We start from the raw sequence: 18,215 nt of genomic DNA, 5'->3' as shown, positions 1-18,215 counted from the left end.
CACCCAAGGCAACCTCAGAGGAGCAGGAGGTCCTGGCAGGCTGCAGGAGGTGGCGAGTCAGGGAGGCTCCCTGGCTGCTGCCACCACTCCGGCCTCCACCCGCTTCACAGGGACACGTGGGTCCCATCCCTGGGCTTGTTACCCCATTTATCTTGGGATGACAAGAGATGTGCCGTGGCATTCGTGGGCCAGCACCACCTGAGCTCGGGACCAGGCTAGGAGGAGAGCTTTGCAGCTGGCTTGGTTCACGTGCCATGAGAAGAGCTTCCCAAAGACGAGCTGCTCCTGTAACAAGTCCTCAACCCCCCCCCGGCTTCCTCCCCAAAATCAGAATAAAGACTTCGGGGGATCTCTACAGGCTGGATCAGTGCAGAGGAGCATCACGTGCATCGTAAGAGGAGCAGGAGGTCCCTTGCCCAGGAGAAGGCAGCCTCTGCTCCACCTGCTTTATGCATTTTGCCAGCGGGGGCTATGCTTGTGCAGTGCAGAAGCAGCTTTGCAATGGGGTGGAAGGAGGCGGTGGAGGTCCACCAGCCGACCTGCGAGCCCTCCGACGGCTGAGGACAGGTGATTATCACAGGGCAAAAACATCCCGGAGAGGGATGAGAGGAGAAAGGAGACATCTTCCACCTTCCCAGCGAGACAGACCCACCCTCCCTTATCGCGCCATCTCTCTACCATAAAGTCCGGGCGTGCAGCCGTGCTGGATCTCAGCTACCTTCGCTCATCGAGTAGGAAAAACTGGATCTTCTCACACATAAAGTGGGGTGTTATCAGCAGGAGCGCGCGGAGCAGGGAGAGAGTGAACAGCATCGTTTCCTCCGCAGTCAGGGTGGTAAATCAGAGCTCGGAGACGCGTCCCCGCTCCCCCAGATGAGACGGTTTTGGGTGCCCCCGTCCCGCAAGCCTCACACCGCCAGCCCGCGGGCAGGACACTGCTCATCCGATCCTTCCCCTTCCACCAAGGGGACTTCCTCGGCCACGACCCCACGTAGGCAGCAGCGCTTCCCAAAGGGGAAACTGAGGCAGGGAGGAGGGCACATCACAGGGAGCCGTCTGCTATAACCGGCAGCAAAGCCTGGGCATAGTGCAGTGTCTGGGAGCCCTGTGCCGGCACTGGGAGTCCCCATGGCCACCCCGCCGTCCTGGCCACCCTGCCTTGCAGGCAGCCGATGTCCAGAGGCAGAAGGCCCCCGTCTGTGGAGCCAGTTTGGGTTTTTTTCTCACCCCCGTCCCCACCGTCACCCCGCAATGGCGCCCCGGCCCCCCCCCGTGACGTCACCCCGCCGCTCCGCCCCGGGGCGCGGCGTCGCGCAGGCGCAGTGCGGGCGGCGAAGCGGCGCGGCGGTGCCCGGCGCCGGGCGGGGGCGGGGCGGGGCGGGGCGGGGCGGGGCGGGGCCGCCTCCATCCGGGTCCCTCCCCGCCGCCGGGCAGTGCGGGCGGCGCGAGCCTCGGCGGGGCAGCGGCGGGTGAGTGCGGGGCGGCCGCGGGGCGGCGGGGGCCCCCTGGGGGGCCGGAGGACCGGGCGCCCCCTCCCCGTGCACCGCTCTGTGGGGCAGGGCCCCCCCTCCGGCCCCCCTGCGGGGCAGGGCCCCCTCCCTGTGCGTTGTTCTGTGGGGCAGGGCCCCCCCCCCCTCCGGCCTCCCTGTGGGGCAGGGCCCTTCCTTGTGCACTGCTCTATGGGGCAGGGGCTCCCCTCCCTGTGCAGCGCTCTGTGGGGTAGGACCCCCTTTTCAGCAACCCTGTGGGGCAGGACCCTTCTCCCTGTGCACCACTGTGTGGGGCAGGGGCCCTCCTCTGGAGCCTCTGTGGGGCAGGGCCTCTCCTTGTGCACTGCTCTGTGGGGCAGGGTCCCTCCTCGGGCACTCCTGTGGGGCAGGGCCTCTCCTTGTGCACTGCTCTGTGGGGCAGGGTCCCTCCTCGGGCACTCCTGTGGGGCAGGGCCTCTCCTTGTGCACTGCTCTGTGGGGCAGGGTCCCTCCTCGAGCACTCCTGTGGGGCAGGGCCTCTCCTTGTGCACTGCTCTGTGGGGCAAGGTCCCTCCTCGGGCACTCCTGTGGGGCAGGGCCCCTCCTTATGCACTGCTCTATGGGGCACGGACCCTCCTCCAGCACCCCTGTGGGGCAGGGCCCCTCCTTATGCACTGCTCTGTGGGGCAGGGTCCCTCCTCGGGCATTCCTGTGGGGCAGGGCCCCTCCTTATGCACTGCTCTGTGGAGCAGGGTCCCTCCTCGGGCACCCCTGTGGGGCAGGGCCCCTCCTTATGCACTGCTCTGTGGGGCAGGGTCCCTCCTCGGGCACCCCTGTGGGGCAGGGGTAGCCCCCATGGGGGACAGGCCGCCCTCCCTCTCGGCTCTGCAATCCCCTTGTGGGGCAGGGATGTCCACAGGGATGTGGGGCTGCCCCAGACTGTGCCCTGCGAGGCAGGGCCTGTCCCTGCTGCCCCCCACGCAGACCCTTATAGGACAGGCCCTCCTCAGGGTGACCAGGGTGTGCCTTTGGGGTGGCTCGCAGCCCTATGGGGGTGCCACAAGGTCCCCCCTGGGGACCCATAAGGTCCCCACTTGTGGGGCAGAGGGGACAGCCCGGAGGAGGGGGCAGCGGGGGCTGGACCGTGGTCTGGGACCGCATCATCCAGGAGTGACAGGGGAGGGGGCTGGGGCGGTGCAAAGGGACGGGGGAGGTGTCCCCACCCAGCGCCCATCCTGCCCGGACCCCCTTTGCAAGGGGGAGCTCCTGGGGGTCCCACGCCGCGCTCAGCTCGGGGTCCCCGGGTCACCCCGTTCCCGGTAGCCGCCGGTTTGGATGCAGGCACGTCCCCTCGCTTTCCTGGGGCCGAGACAGGACGCTGCGGGTTTCTTTGGCTTAAAAAAAAAACCACCCAGAAATGGGAAAAGCTGCTTTTTGGAGTTAAACGGGGCGGCTGTTCCTGCCGTACAGGCACGTACGGAGCCCTCCCAGCATCCGCCGCGTCGCCCGCTTTGGCAGGGGATGCGCCTGGGTCTCACGGGGCTGAAAACTGATGGGTAAAAATGCACCTCCTGGGGTCTGGGGGTTTTTTTGTTTAGTTTAGCCTGTCTTTGTTTTAGCCTGGGCGCGCGGAGGAGAGCATCTCGGTGGGTCCGGTCGCCCCACGCACCTACGAGCGGTGCCGGATCCTTTGGCTGTGCCAGCGTGTGTGTCTGGGGGTTATTTCCCCCTTCCCTTGCACACCTTTGGCAGGAGGTTTGGATGACATCTTGCTCTGGCACGCTCCTCTCCTTTGATCTCGAGTTTCCTGCCATGTATAACGTGTTCGGCAACACGCGAACCCGGCTCCGCGGCTGCCGGGGAGGGCGATGCGGGTGCCTCCTCGCCCCGGTTTTCCCCGGCCGACTCCTGCCGACAGCTCCTGGCTTTCCTTTGTCTTGGCTGCCGCCAGGACGGGCTCTCGCAGCCCGAGGATGCTCTGAACGGAGCAAAGACAAGCACAAACACCCCCCTGCCCCGTCCCTTTGTTTCCAGACGTTCGTTCGCGGGCTGAGCTGATTTTATGCGGCGTTTCGTTGTGCCCAGGCAGACAAACCGACTACCCGCATCTCTTTTTTTTTTTTTTTTTTTTTTTTTTCCCCTGGGTTATTTTGGGTGATGTAGTTTGCAGGGAACATATCCCAGCTGCGGGCTGTGCCGGAGGGATGCGGCAGCTTCCTAGAAACGGGATGAATTAGCCAAAAGCGTAACTGGAGCGTCTCGTGGTTGTCCTCTCGCGTCTCCTCGGGTGGGCAGGGCCGTGAGCTCTCAGCGCCGCGCACTAAAATCCGGGTTCACCAACTCTCCTCCTTGCTCGTAGGAGGAGAAGTTCGACCCAGGTTTGCACGACCCGCTGCCGACAGCAGCTTTGGGGCCGGTGAGGACGGGGCAAGGTGAACGAAACCCAGGTCCAGGCTCAGACCCGACTCCCTTGGTGGCTGAAATAAGCCTTTTTGCTTGACCTGCCAGAAAGCAAAATACGAATTTTAATATTATTATTATTTTTTAGATTCCTATTATTGTTTCAGCTCCCGCAGGTATTCAGTTTGATAGCGAGACCGTAGCCTGAATTCATATTAACGCTTCTTTTTTATGACGGGTGTAAACAGAGCTACCTTCAGCGTGTCAAACAGCCCCCGAGTAAATCAGGTTATTTGCTCTACTACTTTATTCATACAGGTTAGATGCTCCAGCTGATGCATCTAGAGTGCTGTGCCATCTGGAGCAAAAATTAAATACAAATTTGGCCCCCAGCCCGGAAAAATAACAAGCCTTTGCCTCCAATAACTGACGGCGGAAGGATGTAGCCCCTGACAGAAGAAATGCTCGGGGGCAACGTGGAAGGAACCCAAAATGCGCTAATTGAGGTATTTAAAAAAGAAAAAAAGAAGGAAAATAAATCCTTCCACCCTTGCAGTGCCTGCTGAAAGCAGCCAGGAGGGCTGGTGCTGTGGGGCTGATGCCCGTGGATGGAGGGCCTGGTCCTGAGTGGGTGGTGGAGCTGCTGGAGGTGAGGGTGGTGATGACCTCCGAGGTCTCCCAGTCTTGCTGTCGGAGGAAATCCCCTCCGCTGCCTCCCAAAGCTCCACCTGACCACTGGCTCGGGTTTGCTTATTTTGTCGCTGCTCAGCCCGGTAAAAGTTTACGCCAGGGCTGGCTCGCTGGTTAGGACCTTCCTTCTCACCTCCAGCTGGGTTTGGCCACTCTAGGTCTGCTCGTTGGGTCATTGGTGGCGGTGTTTAGTCCCAGGCTGTCTCGGATTTGGGGGGACGAGGTGTGGAGGTGGGTAAGCCGTGGTGGCACCTCTTGCTTGTACAGCCCGGGCTCCGGTCCGCTTGCTTCCAAGCTCAACTGGAGATAGCTGTGATGGAGCAGCTGTGCAGGACACCTTGGTCAACATGCTCTGGATGTTAGTGGCACCTGTCCAAACGTCAAATAAGGAAGAGCCTATGTGCCAAGTGGGAAATGGGATGATGACTGCTGGTTGCTACCGCCGTTCTTGGCCGGAGGATGGTCCTGGCCACGTCCTGGGGGAGAGGCAGGTGATGGGGAGGAGGAGGTTGAGGGTTACGTGGCGAGGAAGCAGCAGAGCTGCTGGTGGGGCATCTCCGGACCGTGGGACTGAACCGAGCCTGGAGGTTTTACCCAAGAAGGACTGATGTTTCCAGCTCATCTGGACCGAATGATGTGTGGGATGATAGGAGGACACCCGGCTTTTGCTAGGAGTGCTTTCGTGCTCATGGACCACCTCTCCACATGTTCCCTCTTGGGTCGTCCCTCCCAACGGCCCGGCCATCGCCTCCGCATTGGCCATATGGCGGAAGATCACTGTGTTGCAAGTGATTAGCTGGTAGTCGTAAAGCACCACCTGGATGTTGAAAAGGTGGAGAGAGGCACGGCTGGGCGTGCTCATCTCCTCCTGTTCCCGCCACCACGACCTGAAACGCTTCTGCGATGGGATGGCAGGGCTTGGCACAGCTGAGAAAAGGTCCTCTCCCAGCAGGTCAGACTCTTGCTGTCTCACCTGGGTACACAGTAAACCCCGGCAACCCCATCCCTCGGGCCGGCGTAGAAGGTGCAGACGCTTCTGGTGGTCTTCGACCACCTTGGAACCGTCGGTGTCAAAGCCTGGATGGTGTTTTTTGGGGTTTGAAGCTTCCCCTGGTCTTCGGGCGTCTCGGTCTCGGCTGTGGTTGGTGTCGCTGAGCTGGGTTTCTGTTTATTTTTGTTTCCTGCGATCATTCATCATAAAGCTGAGTGTTGCTGACAGAAGGTAACGTCTGCCTTGCATGGACTTCCCTCCCCTGTCCCTTCGTAGCGAAGTTGCCCCGAAGCCGCTCAGACTTTGTGTCGGGAGCGGCCGCCCTGCCCGCGTCCCCACCCTGACTCACTGACGGTGCTTTAAAATGACATCAGCGATGATGCGATGCGGGGCTTATCTGCAAGAGAGCTCAGCCGTCGCCTGACCCCGGCGGTGCCTCTCGCTTGGTTGAGAAATGCAGGTGATCCCATCGAACGCGCGCCTGAGGAGAGGATGCAGAACCCCCGCGGTTTCGCCGTAGGGATGGGCAGAGGTAATCTGCTTCCTGACCTGAGGAGCGGGAAAACCCCGGCACCTTCTCCGCGGGGCACGGTGGGTTGGAGCCGTACCCGGTTCCCCCCACCCCGGGATGCAGCGGTACCCGAGTGCTTGCTGGGGACGGAGCTGCATCGTTTTCGGATGCTTTCCCCTCCCCGGAGCGATGACACGGGTCATCCGTGTCGTTTTTCTACCTGTATGGCATGCTTAATTTCCATCGAAGAGAGGGGAAAAAAAAAAGAAAAGAAACCTAAACGGTTCCAACCACGTGCCAAGGGCTCCTGTGTCCTGTTAATGAGCTGGTTACGGTGCCAGGGGGATGTCGGCGCGGGGAAAGAGCAGCCATCCAAAGCACCTCGAAAGAATGCCAGCAATAGCGTCGGCGGTGAGGACGGAGCGGCTGTGAAGCCTCCGAGGTAGGGGATGGGCGGTGGCGGGAGAGGAGAAGACACGCGTGGGGAGGGTGGACACCCTCGCTGCTCCGAGAGAAGGAAAAAAGCCTCAACGCCGATGCGTGGATGGGCGGCAGGAGCCGGGTGCCAGAGCCCACGGACCAAATTAGCTGCAAGCAGCTGCCTCGGCGTAGCCAAAGGCTGCGAGGTCTCGGGTTGCTCCAACGCTGGAGCTAAAACTGGATCGGCCTTCGGAAAAAGCGGGCGAGATGCCGAGAAGCAGGAGGAGGAGCGAGGGCCGGGCTGCGGGAAGCCCAGGCAGGGAAGTCCTTTGACCGGTTGCTTTTTCTGCTCCAGTTCCAGGACTGTGAATGTGAGAAGCAAGCAGGAATAACTTCTCCTGGTTTATTTTTTTTTTTTTATTCCCGTGGAGGATTAGCCTGGCGGCTAATACGTCTTTTAACTCGCGAAGCGCTTTAGAGGAAACCATGCCAGGAGTGCGTCTGCGAGAGAGAAACTGAAAGTGCCGAGCGGGGAGAGCAGCTGCCCTCCTGATTTCAGCCGTTGGCCGTCACCGCTCTCCCTGGCCGCAAACAGCGGGGGGGGGTCTCCCGGCTTCTCGGTTTGGAGGAGTATTTAGGGGAAAATATAAGAGCTCCGGGGCTGTGCAGATTCCCGTCCTGGAAGGCAGGAGGTTTCAGCTCTTCGGTCGGACCGTTTGAAGCCAGGAGGAGCAACCCAGCAGGTGAGAAGATGGGTGAAGCCGAATTACCCGTCAAAATCGGGTGGGAGGGAGCGCAGTCTCCCATCTGACGGCTTCCAACTAAAATAAATTCATCCGAGCGTCATGCCTCCCGCCCCGAGCAGGCTCTTCGTGCTTGCAGCCTGCACGAAATTAAATTGCAGGCATACCGTAAGGATCGAATTAAACTTCTCTCCATGCAGAGCTTTGTCGCGAGCAGGCAAATATTTCGCGGTGCTTTAAAGACTCTCGTTTTTCTATTGTTCCGTATAAAAACCCGTTGCCAGGCTGGGCTTCCCCCAGAGCGATTTCCTGGCTCGTTGGTTATTAACGCAGCTGCGGGGCTGTTTTTTTCTTTTGCTTTTTAGCTGAGAAGTGCCGGATTAAGACCCAGCACCTCTCTCTCTTGGCGTCTGAAATAAAAGACGAGGCTTTTGGAGGCTCTGTGAGGGGGGTGGCCATCCGAAGCGGGGCTGGGCTGCGCAGCATTGGGTGCTTCTGTGGCTGAATAAATAGTGATAATCTCGCCCGAGAGCTGCCTGGAGCCCGTCCCCCGGTGCTCGCGTAGGTCGGCCGTCCGTCAGCTGAGCCCTCCACCCCGGTCTCGCTTCGCATCCACACCAAAGGAAAAAAAAAACAAAACCCCACGTTGCGCTGGGCATCGTTCGGGGGCGGCGCTTTGGGAGTAAAAGCAGGAAAAATGGGTCGTTTCCTCGGCTGTGGCTTTGCCTGGGAGATGCTGAGTTGTCGTGTGCTCCAGACCGCCCTCGCACCTCCTGCAGCAGCATCTTCCCCCCCCCTCGCACCTCCTGCAGCAGCATCTTCCCCCCTCGCGTCTCCTGCAGCAGCAACTTCCCCCCTCGCGTCTCCTGCAGCATCTTCCCCCCCTCGCACCTCCTGCAGCATCTTCCCCCCCTCGCGTCTCCTGCAGCAGCATCTTCCCCCCCTCGCGTCTCCTGCAGCAGCATCTTCCCCCCCTCGCGTCTCCTGCAGCAGCATCTTCCCCCCCTCGCGTCTCCTGCAGCAGCATCTTCCCCCCCTCGCGTCTCCTGCAGCAGCATCTTCCCCCCCTCGCGTCTCCTGCAGCAGCATCTTCCCCCCCCTCGCACCTCCTGCAGCATCTTCCCCCCCCTCGCACCTCCTGCAGCATCTTCCCCCCCTCGCACCTCCTGCAGCATCTTCCCCCCCTCGCACCTCCTGCAGCATCTTCCCCCCCTCGCACCTCCTGCAGCATCTTCCCCCTCGCGTCTCCTGCAGCATCCCGCCCTGCATCTGCTGTTGATGCAGCAGGAGGAACGGGTCAGGGTAGTGACGGCGAAGGGGTGGGATGTGTTGCTGCTGGGTGAGAGGGATGGGGCTGGAGACGAGCCCGGCATCGGGTAGTTTATTCCAGCCCAGAGGAGCCTTGGATGCTAAAGTTGGGAGCGGGAGCGTTGCAGGGAGTTAGGAGTTGGGCTGCGCGGGGGTGGCGAGTGTTTTCCCAAAGCCAAGAGAATGTTTTTCTGTGCCTAAGGAGAAAAAAAATATGGTACCCCATTAAAACGGGCTGGAGAAGAGGGCTTCTGCTGCCGTCCCGTCCCGCATCTCCGAAAGGCAGACAAGCCCTGATGAGATTGAGTCCTGGTTTAAACTGAGGTCGAAACTTAAAGCTCTTCAGGTTTCTTTTTTGGACGGAATTTAAAAGAAGTAAGCACTAACAAAAGTTTGCTTTCTTTTGTTTTCTAACAAAAGTGGCTTTTCCTCGCCAAAGGATCACCTGAATCCTTTCTGCCTGAAGCCTCCTTTAGGTTTTGGTTTATTTCGGCTAGTAACCTTTCTCTTAAGAGCCAGAACATCAAACTTAAGAGCGAACCTTTCCGAAGGGGGTGGCTGTGCTTGGTATCAAAAACCAGGTTGCACGTTGCCTGCTTCATCTTCTAAATGAAGTACTTTATTCTTTACTATTACAAATTATTCATTGCAAGCGTAACAGCAGGCGCCGGACTGTTTACACGAGGAGTGCTGTGTTATGTTTTTCCGCCTTAATAATGCGGGTCCTTGCCGTAAAGCTGCGCCGACGAAGGTTGCCGCGAAGCTGGGCAACACTCGGGTTTTGTGTGAATTACCCAATTTGCTGCTTGGAAGCTTGCCCTTTTTTTTTCTTACTGTTAAAATAATGTTTTCCTTAGCCAGTGCAGAACAAGTCGGGGGGGGGGGGTTGGGGTGGTATATTTTTATTTTAGCTGGAGCATCATTCCCTTAAGAGTGGGACCCCAAAAACGGGTCGTGACGCCCCGGCAGGATGCTTGCCCGGGACGGGATCCCACCTTTCGGCTGCAGCCGGGCGAGCTGGCTGGGCTCGCCTCGGACGCTGGCATCGCTCCAGGCGACCCTCCACAGCACTGGGGTGGAAATTCCCCTTTTCCACCCCAAAACCAGCCCCGATGAGGATTTCTCGTCGAGGACTCGCTGTGTGGCAGCCGTCTCCGCGGGCTGCTCTCCGCTTTTGTTTACATCTGGTTGAAAACTTCTTAAATTTACTGGCGAGGGAGTAATTCTAATCCTTTTCAATGAGATCAACGGATTAGTGTCTCAGATGCTTATAAAATTGCGAGGATTAGCCAAGCCTTCCTCCCCCCCCCCCTTTTTTCTTTCTATGCCGCGTAACGTCATCGCCGCGTTTTAAAAGGGGATCTCTGTGCTGTTACGAAGAGCTGCACCAATTTATAGGAGCCTTTGCGAATCTAAGCGTTCAAAAACAGCGTCTTCATCCTCTCCCTCGCTCGCTCTGGCTTTTTGTGCAATATTAGGGTTGTTTTTTTTTTTCTTTTTTTTTCCAGCATCCCTGGCACCAAACCGCGGTAGCCGTTCAGCAGATACGTTGGGTTTGCGTGGCTTGGCTGCGTTGCGGCGCCCGTGCGGGTAAGTAGGGAGCTGACCCGAAAGCTTTCCTCGATAGAGACTTGCAAAATCGCATGTTGAGATGAGCAGATCCTGAAAATGATGTTCTTTCACGAGGTTGCCCCTTCTTGCAAAGGATTCGGGCTCTTGTGGTCCATCCCCAGAGGGGAACGTCGCTTTTGGGTCGACGGGATGCTCTCGCCCCGGCTGTTGGGAGCGGGATGAAACTCCACGCACCCCACATTCCTGCATCCCCTTAATTATAACCTGTGCTTTCATTAGGACACGGTCACTAACCGCCTTGCACGGAGCTAACGTGGAGGAGGGTTTAGTTCAAGCCCCGTTGCTCTGCCTCCTCTTGCAACGTTGCCCCGCGCCTTTCCCTGCAGGGTATTTTTTAAATGCCTTTTCTCCCGGGTCGATGGCTGCGCGGTCGCTTGACCTGCGTGAGCGAGGCAATCCCGAACTGTCGAGTGGTAGGAGCTCTGAGCCAGGAATTTCTGGCCCCGACCCAATATACTTTCAGAGGCGAGCTTTTAAATATATACAAAGACAAGCTCATAATTTCCACTATACTAATGAGGCTGCGGCGTTTTCATTGAAATGTGCCAATAGCCGCCCCGGTGGTATTTTAGCAGCCTTGTACTGTGAATCCAAATGTGATTTAACATGGCAGCCCCCGCGGAGCGGAGGAAAACTGGCGTCTCCCGCTGAATTTCAATGATGCTTCTCGGCAGCGCTACCCAAACATCCCCGCGGCGGCGGGACCTTTCCTTGCGTTTCATCTCGACGCAGGTTTTCCCCTCAAATGCCACCGTTTTGGTGAAGGTGGGGAAGGGTAGGAATGGGTTGAAAGAGGGATAATGATATTTGAGGAGGGGAAAGCCTTGGTTTTAAAGACCGGTTTTAAAAGATGTGTGGCTGGCCGGTGCGAGACGGCAATTTAATAACCGGACTCGCCGAAAGTGTCTTTAACTCGTAGTAAAAACCGAACGCGGGGGCTCCCAGGCATCATGTGCTCTCTTGACCTTTAAAAAGACACTCGAGGCAGCCTGCCTGCTCGTTGCTAAGCTGACTCGTTAGTGCCACTCATATATTTTGCCTCATAGTAGGCGATTCAGCGCCCCGGAATTTGTAAAGATCCGACAGCAAACTATTACATGCCTGAAAGTCACATTGGTGGGTTTTAGCTTCGCTGCCCGAGGAGGCCCCGGTAGCCTTGAAGCGGTCAGAAAATATTTAGCAGGTTTTGTTCGGTCGGCTTCAAGAAAAACGCAAACTTTAAGTAACCCTCTCAAAAGTTGTTTGGTTTTGTGGGTTTTTTTAAACAAGTCCCGCATCAGCAGCACACCCGTAACGGGGGGTTTTACTTGTTTAGGGCTCAGTTTATGAGAAACCTGTGTAAGAAGCGACGTCCTCGGGCAAAGGAGGGGTGCAGGTAGGTAATGCTGAAAATTCACGTGTGGCTGGCCATCACCTCCCGGTTACAGACCCCCGGGGCGCGGGTACTCCTGAATTTTGAGGTCCCTTGACTTTCTCCATCCCGCTAAGGTCTGGCCACGGGTGCTGGGGAGAAGAGGGGAGGACGGTATCCCACGGCGTCGCCTTCAGCGCCGAGACTCTGCGCCGCGGAGGAGGAGATGCGTGTGTTGGGTTTATGCGTACTTATCTCCATCAAGCACCTCGCTTGGCCGTGCAAGCCCGGGAGTGGAAAAGTTCAATTTTCCATTTCCAGCTAAATTTTGAGGTTTTTGTGAACCTTGCAGCCACCTTTCCTTGTGCCGATCCCCTGGGAGCGAAGCAGTTTGTGTCCCGTATCCATATGGCTCCGGGGAGGGTTTTTTTGCTTTACTCTGAAGCGTTGCAAAATCCCCCCGGTCTCTGTTAGCAGAGCAGAAGGTACGATAAAAAAAAAAAAAAATACTCCCCCCAAAACCCAGTACTTTTGTTAAAACCAGAGGGAGGGCGGGCCGACTGCGCAGCTCATTTTTCTGTAAGTATTAGGAAAAATGGCAAACGGCAGTGACGTGGCATTAGTGTGAATTCCCAGCAGGCTGAGGTTTGGGTTTGTTTGGGTTTTCCTGAAGGCTTTTTAATGCTGTCAGCATCTTAAAATACAAACCTTGCGGAATCGACGTGGGCTTTGGGGGACGGCTCCTCTGTAGGATTTGTTTTAGTGACTTTTTTCCGGTATCCAGACACCAGCTTTTTCGCTCTTCTGCATCCAGCTACCTCTTCTCCTTAATTTTTACCGCAAATATAAATGGTGCAATTAAAAGGGTCCGCGGAGAGCATTCCTGAGGACTGAAATCCAGGATCCGGGAGCAGATGGCAGCAGCATAAAGAGGAATTCTTCCCTCTCTGGCCTCATGCTGCTTTTCCACCACAAGGCTTTACAGCCATCTGGATCCCCTTTCAGATTGTGGCCCCCCCCGAAAAAAAAAATCCATAACCTAGCAACCTTATTTAGTGTAAACGAGAGCATTATGCCTTCCTGCATCCCAAATTGTGCTTGGCTCCTCTTACCGCCTTTATGGGATGGCTGCTAGCAGCTGTGATTCCCATCGCCGGCACAGGGTGCCTACTTCCAGCAGGATTTTGTAGGGATTATTGATCCCCGGGTGTTGCACGGATTTATTTCCCCCCCCTCCCCCATTAAAGGAGCTTAGGAAACAGGGGGAAAAGGGTTTCAGGAGGTCATTTAGTCCATCTGCTTCTCGGTATAAAAGAGCGGAGAAGGCTGGTCGCTCTTCTGCTCCGCAGAAAGCGATTTGCTTTTGTTCAGCCTGAAGATGACTTGACCAAAGCGAGATTTTCTTCCAGATGTGATATTTCGGGAGCCCCCCTCGTTGCTTCCCCCCCGCCCCAGCAAAGAACCCATTAATTGGGAAAAACTCTGCAAACGAGGAAAAGCAACCGCAAACGAAGGCGGAAGATTATTTCCACCAAATAAAGCGATAGGGGCAGGGGGGCTGCAACGTGCGGGGTGAAGCTGCCCACCCTACGGTGACGCCTGGCTTCAGCCCCGGCTGTCGGTGCTTCCCTTGGGCTAAAATACTCCCGTTTTTCATAACACGCGTGTTATTAAATTTTTCAGCACCTGAGCTACGTGGTACGGGGCGACGCTGCTCCGTCGAGCACCAGGGCGGCAGGCGGGGATGGAGGCAGCGACGGGGTGATGCGGTCCCATCAGCGTGACCCCACGCTGGGTACCGGCAGGGCGGGGGGGGACACTTCAGCTTTCACTGCCGTGAGTATGAACGGGGCTGGGGGCAGGAGGAGGCAGCGGCACATCCTTTCCCACCGCGCTTTCGGGAGGAAGAGTGAGCTCAGCGGGTCGTGACGTTGGATCTGGGATGGAGCCGCGTGCCAGGAAAAGGGGGGGAAAAAAAAATAATAGAAAAAAATCCCCAGGGCCAAAGGGAAAAAAATTCCTCAAGTGTTATTTCGTTGCCGAGAAGCAAACTGAACCATGCTCGGGCAGCTTGTGTGCGCGTTTCAAAGCGAGAAGCTGCCGACTCCGCTTCAAACCCTCCTGATAAGCGGTTTCCATTTCTCATTTCTGCGATCCGATGGGAGCCCAAGCAGGGCTCTCCTCCAAACTCCACCGCCCCCCTCCTGCAGACCGGATAAAAAAGCGCTATTGTTTGTTTTTTGTTTTTTTTTTTTTTTGCCTTTTTTTCCTGGAACTTGCAAAATCAACCCTGAGCAAACCTCTGGTTTGCCTTTCCAACGGCGCTGGGCGAAAGCACTTGACTTTAAACTCGGCGATGGGAGCTGCAGCTGACCTATTTTCTACACGTTTCTCCCCCAATGGGAGCAAAACCATTTTCACATTTAAAAGTGCTCTTCGGTTTTAAGGTCGTGGGATCATTTGTTTGTTAAACTGTCCAGAAACAAAAGCACTTGCTGAAAATTGCAGTGGTACCGGTCGCGCTGCCGGGTGTTTCTTTCATTATAAAGACTTTCCTATTTTTTCCAGTGGCTGATTGCTTCGTCACGTTGTCACATCGCTCTGTCCGCGTCCCCCTGCCCTAAGGCGGTGGAGAGGGTTAAGGTTTTGTGCTCGGCGTCGGCCAGCCAGGGAACGCAGCCAGGAAATTTCCTGATTCCAGTTCAAAACAAGCATCGGATTCGCTCTCGGGGAGAAGGGATCAAAGGTTCGAAGCGGTTCTTGGTTGGAGGTCAGTTTGGTTTCTTGGTCGTCCAGGCACACAACAAAAATCCACCGCCGTCCCCCAAACCTGCACGCAGCTGAAATGGGTAAAATAAACAGGTTTCATTCCGTTTGACACCCAAAAGTTTCCTCTGTTCCCCAGTCGTGGAGCAGCATCGCCCCAGACGAGCTTTGCTGGATCTCAGTACGACTCTGCCCCGCGGTGTAAGGGACCACGAGGGACCTGTCGGGATGCTCTCCGTTCCCGGCACGCCTTGCCGCGCCGTCGTTAATCCCGCTAATCAATAACGCTGCCGAGCCGTGCGCCGTCGCTCGCGCTCCTCCTCCGCTCGCTGCTGGCTTTTTGCGGTGAAGGAGGTGGGTCCGGTTGGATGCTTGGAGCCGGCGCTGGATGCGGCCAGGCTGTGGCCTGACACCGTCCCCACAGAAGCACCGTAGCTCTACTAAAATCGCAGCACGCCGAGATTTTTTTTTTTTCCCCCTGCTCTCAATCTGCTGTCCCCCATTTTCGGATGGCGAAGGACATCGCTGCCGGCCGGAGCGGCGTTGAGCTTTCCCCAGCTCCATCCCAGGTGAAGGCGATGCGGCCGCCTGGCGTCTCGGCATCTCTCGGGCGACAGCGGTGCTGGTTTCGGGGGCTGGCTCTGCAGCTGCTCGCGATTTTTCCCATCGCCGCGCTGCGGGTCCTCGCGCTGGGCCAGCTCCAGAGGTGGAGCCGAAGGAAATTCCTTCCAGCTGCTTGAGGTCAGGGCTTGGCTTTTCTTTTGGGGTTCACGAGGCGGGGGGGGTTTGCCTGCAAGTTAAAAGCGGGTATCTCTCGCTGCTGCTTTTTAAACACCTGGAGAAGTCGTCTTTGTTTTTCTTTTTTAAATTATCCCATTAGGCATACCCATTTAATAACCTTTATGTTGTGGTTTTATTGCGTGGAAGAACACCCTACTTCGCAATAAAACTTGGGGTATTTTGGAAAGGTGTTGTCGGCTGCTCGCAGTTTAACTTTCAACCGAGTTAATAACCGTTTTGGTTAAACCTGTATAAAACCCTTTGCGGACTTGCGTAACGCCTTTGAAACTCGAGACGCCGTTCGCGCCCACTTGAAATCTTTCCCTTCGATAAAATATTTCAACTTGGAGTTTCGCCACGGCTTAGCATTTTCTTTTCCCCGAGAGTTCGTGGTTTCGATCGGGCGATGGGAACCTGCGTGTGTCTGGCTTTGCCGAGTTTTTAAAGCTCGGTATTTCCTGGAGATGGGTTGGCTTCGCCAGCTTGGCCGGTGGGATGCTGCAGGGGCTCGGACCGCCGGCTCCATCCAGCTCCCCCAGTTAATGGTTCGGGAGGTTCAGACCAGCCTGGGTTTGTACTGAATCCGCGCGGAGGAAGTTGTTCGTCTCGAAAACATAAGGTAAATCCCTCTGAAAATGGGTTTTTATTTACGGCAGCAGAGGCAGAAACCACCCCTCCGCCCAGCGCGTGGGCTAAATTTAGGTATGATGCACAGTGCTCACGTGGCCCCTTTATCCGCCAGTGTGGTAAATAAATAATAATGAAATAAATAGAAGAAGCTCCCTTTAATAAGTAAAACCCAGAGAAGGCGCGCACAGTTCAAACCCACGTGGCAAAGCAGCAGGAAAGAAAAAATCTGCGGCTTTCAGCGGGGGAACGATGCTCGTGGCGTCACCCGCAGTGGACCGGCGGCACCCCTGGTGTCACCCCCCGGCCTCGGGGACCACGGCTCTCCTGCCTCACTCCCCGCCTCCCTGCCTCAGTTTCCCTCCCTGTAAGAAGATAATTGCCTCCTTTATTAATCCCTTTGAGATCTCCTGATGAAAGCTCTGGGTAAGAGGTTGGGCCCGCTTACTAAGCGCATTAAGTGCTTGCTATGATTATAATAGGGATTAATTTGGCTAGGTGGCTTATTTAGGTTTGCCTTTAACAGCCCAACTTGTAATCAAAGCGCTGCGAAGCCAGCAAGTTAATGCTGACCTGTAACATTTCACTTCCTGACTTCTCGATGTGCCATTAACCATAACTTGGCTTTTAATTAAAGCTTGTTTTCGTAGTCGTCGAAGAAACGGGGATGCGCTCGGCCCCGCGCGGCTGATTCATTGGAGGGTGTAACAAAGGAGGAGGCGCGGAGCTCGGGTCATTCCGCTTTGCGGCGTTGCCATCCTCGGCTCTCTCTGCATCCCTGCACCCGGCCCCATCGCAAGGACACCGCTGTTCCTTTTTATTTTTGCAAGCTGTTGCATCGTTGAGTAAATACCCTCCGGTTCCCTCCGTGCTGCCGCCTGGGAAAATCAGATTTTCTCTCCTTTGCTTTAGTCGAAGGTGGTTTTGTTTGCAATATGTATTGCAAAGAAATATGCGTGTGTGTGTGTGTGTATATATATATTTACTTTTTTTTATGTGCACTTAAAAGATTTTCCTCCAGCCAGCTCTTGGGACTCCCGTAGGGCTTCCCTGTTTCAGGGCTTTTTCTTCCCACTTTCTCCCCAGGTTTATCTTTCTTCAGCAAACTTACGTCTTCTGTCCTGAGTGCCGCTGGCCGGCAGGCACCCTTCCCGGCCCTCGATGTTTGACGGTCCTCTCCCCGTGATTTCACGCTCTGTGGGGACGCGCAGGCCCGACGGACCCAGTTGCAGTCGGAGACCTTGGGGAAATGGGGCATCGGGCAGGTGCCTGCCCAAATTCCCCACCGCTTCGCCTCTGCCATCGCAGCCGGTTCAGTTTTTAGATGAAGAGCAAGTCGGCATCTTCCCCCCCCATAACCATACGCTGCAGAGAGGGTCTCATCCAGCCCCGGGGAAATCCTCCCCTCTGTAAGGTTTCTGCAGTACCAACCCCCTTTCCTCCGGGCAGCTCATGCCCCCCATCCCGGGGGCTGCGGGGACCTGCCGGGGGCGGTGGGTGCCCCAGGAGGGGCATCTGCCTGCTCTGAAATGCCTTGGCCACGGAGAGAGCAACAGGGAGGCTTTTGTTCTGCACCAGAAACTTTTCATCCTTCTTTACGGCTCCTTTTTTATTTCTTTTGGCTGCACTCTCACAAATCTGAAGCAGATTAAAATACAGTTCCTCCCCCCCCGCTCCCCTAAAAAAAAAAAAACCAACCCCAAAGCTTGGCTGCTTAAAATCATCAGATTTCACTGAAGTCCTAAAGTTAACAGTTTCCTGGATCCTGTGCAGGCTAACTTATTTTTTCCCTCTAACCTCCGTGGTTTTTGCCGTAACATTTCTCAGCTGTTGCAGGAGGAGGGAGGGAGGACCAGGGTAGCTCCGATGTGGAGGAGGTTATTTCACGCGGGGGTTGGATGAATCTGGTGTGGGACTCGCTGGACTTGCACCGTAGGGGACCGAAGGGTTGTCCCCGGCGGGCTGAGACCCTGCGGTATGGCTGGCAGGTAGGTGACGGCTGCATTGGTGACGTCCTTTTGGGGCAAAATATTAGGGAAGTGGTACCGTTGGAAGAAGAGAGTAGGATGCTGTGGGTGGGACGGAGCTCCGTTTCTACTGATTGTTTGTTTGCCGGGGGCTGTGATGGTTTGTAGCTGCGGCCGAGGTCATGGGGACCGGTGGAAGAGCTGCACGGCTCCGGCTGGACACGACCATAAGGAGTTTTTTCTGGCTCAGTGAGATTTGCTGCCCTAAATCCAGCCTGGGTCCTCCTTACCCGCCATCTCTGCTTTTGTGCTTGGTCCGCTGTGGCATCTCCTGGTGGGAGAGCTGAAGGGAAGCCCCCGGCTCTGGTAAGAAGAGCATCGCAAGTTAAAGGAGTTGTAAAGGAAAGTAAAATAGTAGTCTGGTGCTGGTTGGTTTTGTTGCCTCTTCTCCAAGAGTGGTCTCTCCTTCCTTGCAAAAAATCACCCGAGGCTTTCCTAGATGGAGGACGTTTGATTTTCTCTTGGGTGGTTGAGGAGCTGGAGCCGGCCGACCTTGGCCA

General features: G+C 56.4%; 1 protein-coding gene across 8 annotated transcripts in view; it reads left to right on the top strand.

Moving 5' to 3' along the window:
* The first annotated feature begins 1,438 nt into the window (after positions 1-1,438).
* The window catches only part of RNF24 (ring finger protein 24), a 30,806-nt gene continuing 14,029 nt past the window's right edge, over positions 1,439-18,215 (top strand). Inside the window, exons 1-3 of one of the 8 annotated variants that reach the window (XM_076335679.1) lie at positions 1,448-1,469; positions 10,041-10,122; positions 11,480-11,539. In XM_076335679.1, the coding sequence (XP_076191794.1) occupies positions 11,490-11,539 (50 nt within the window). In that variant the 5' untranslated portion in view covers positions 1,448-1,469; positions 10,041-10,122; positions 11,480-11,489. Of the gene's footprint in view, positions 1,470-3,200; positions 3,225-6,821; positions 7,225-10,040; positions 10,123-11,479; positions 11,540-15,487; positions 15,681-17,613; positions 17,677-18,215 lie in introns of those variants that run through there. The other 7 variants (XM_076335680.1, XM_076335682.1, XM_076335686.1 and 4 more) reach the window with 7 other exon arrangements.

Source organism: Aptenodytes patagonicus, chromosome 4 (assembly GCF_965638725.1).
Source record: "Aptenodytes patagonicus chromosome 4, bAptPat1.pri.cur, whole genome shotgun sequence".
Taxonomy (NCBI): Eukaryota; Metazoa; Chordata; class Aves; order Sphenisciformes; family Spheniscidae; genus Aptenodytes; species Aptenodytes patagonicus.
Note: the sequence above shows the minus strand (reverse complement) of the source record. Positions and strands in the feature narration are given on the sequence as shown.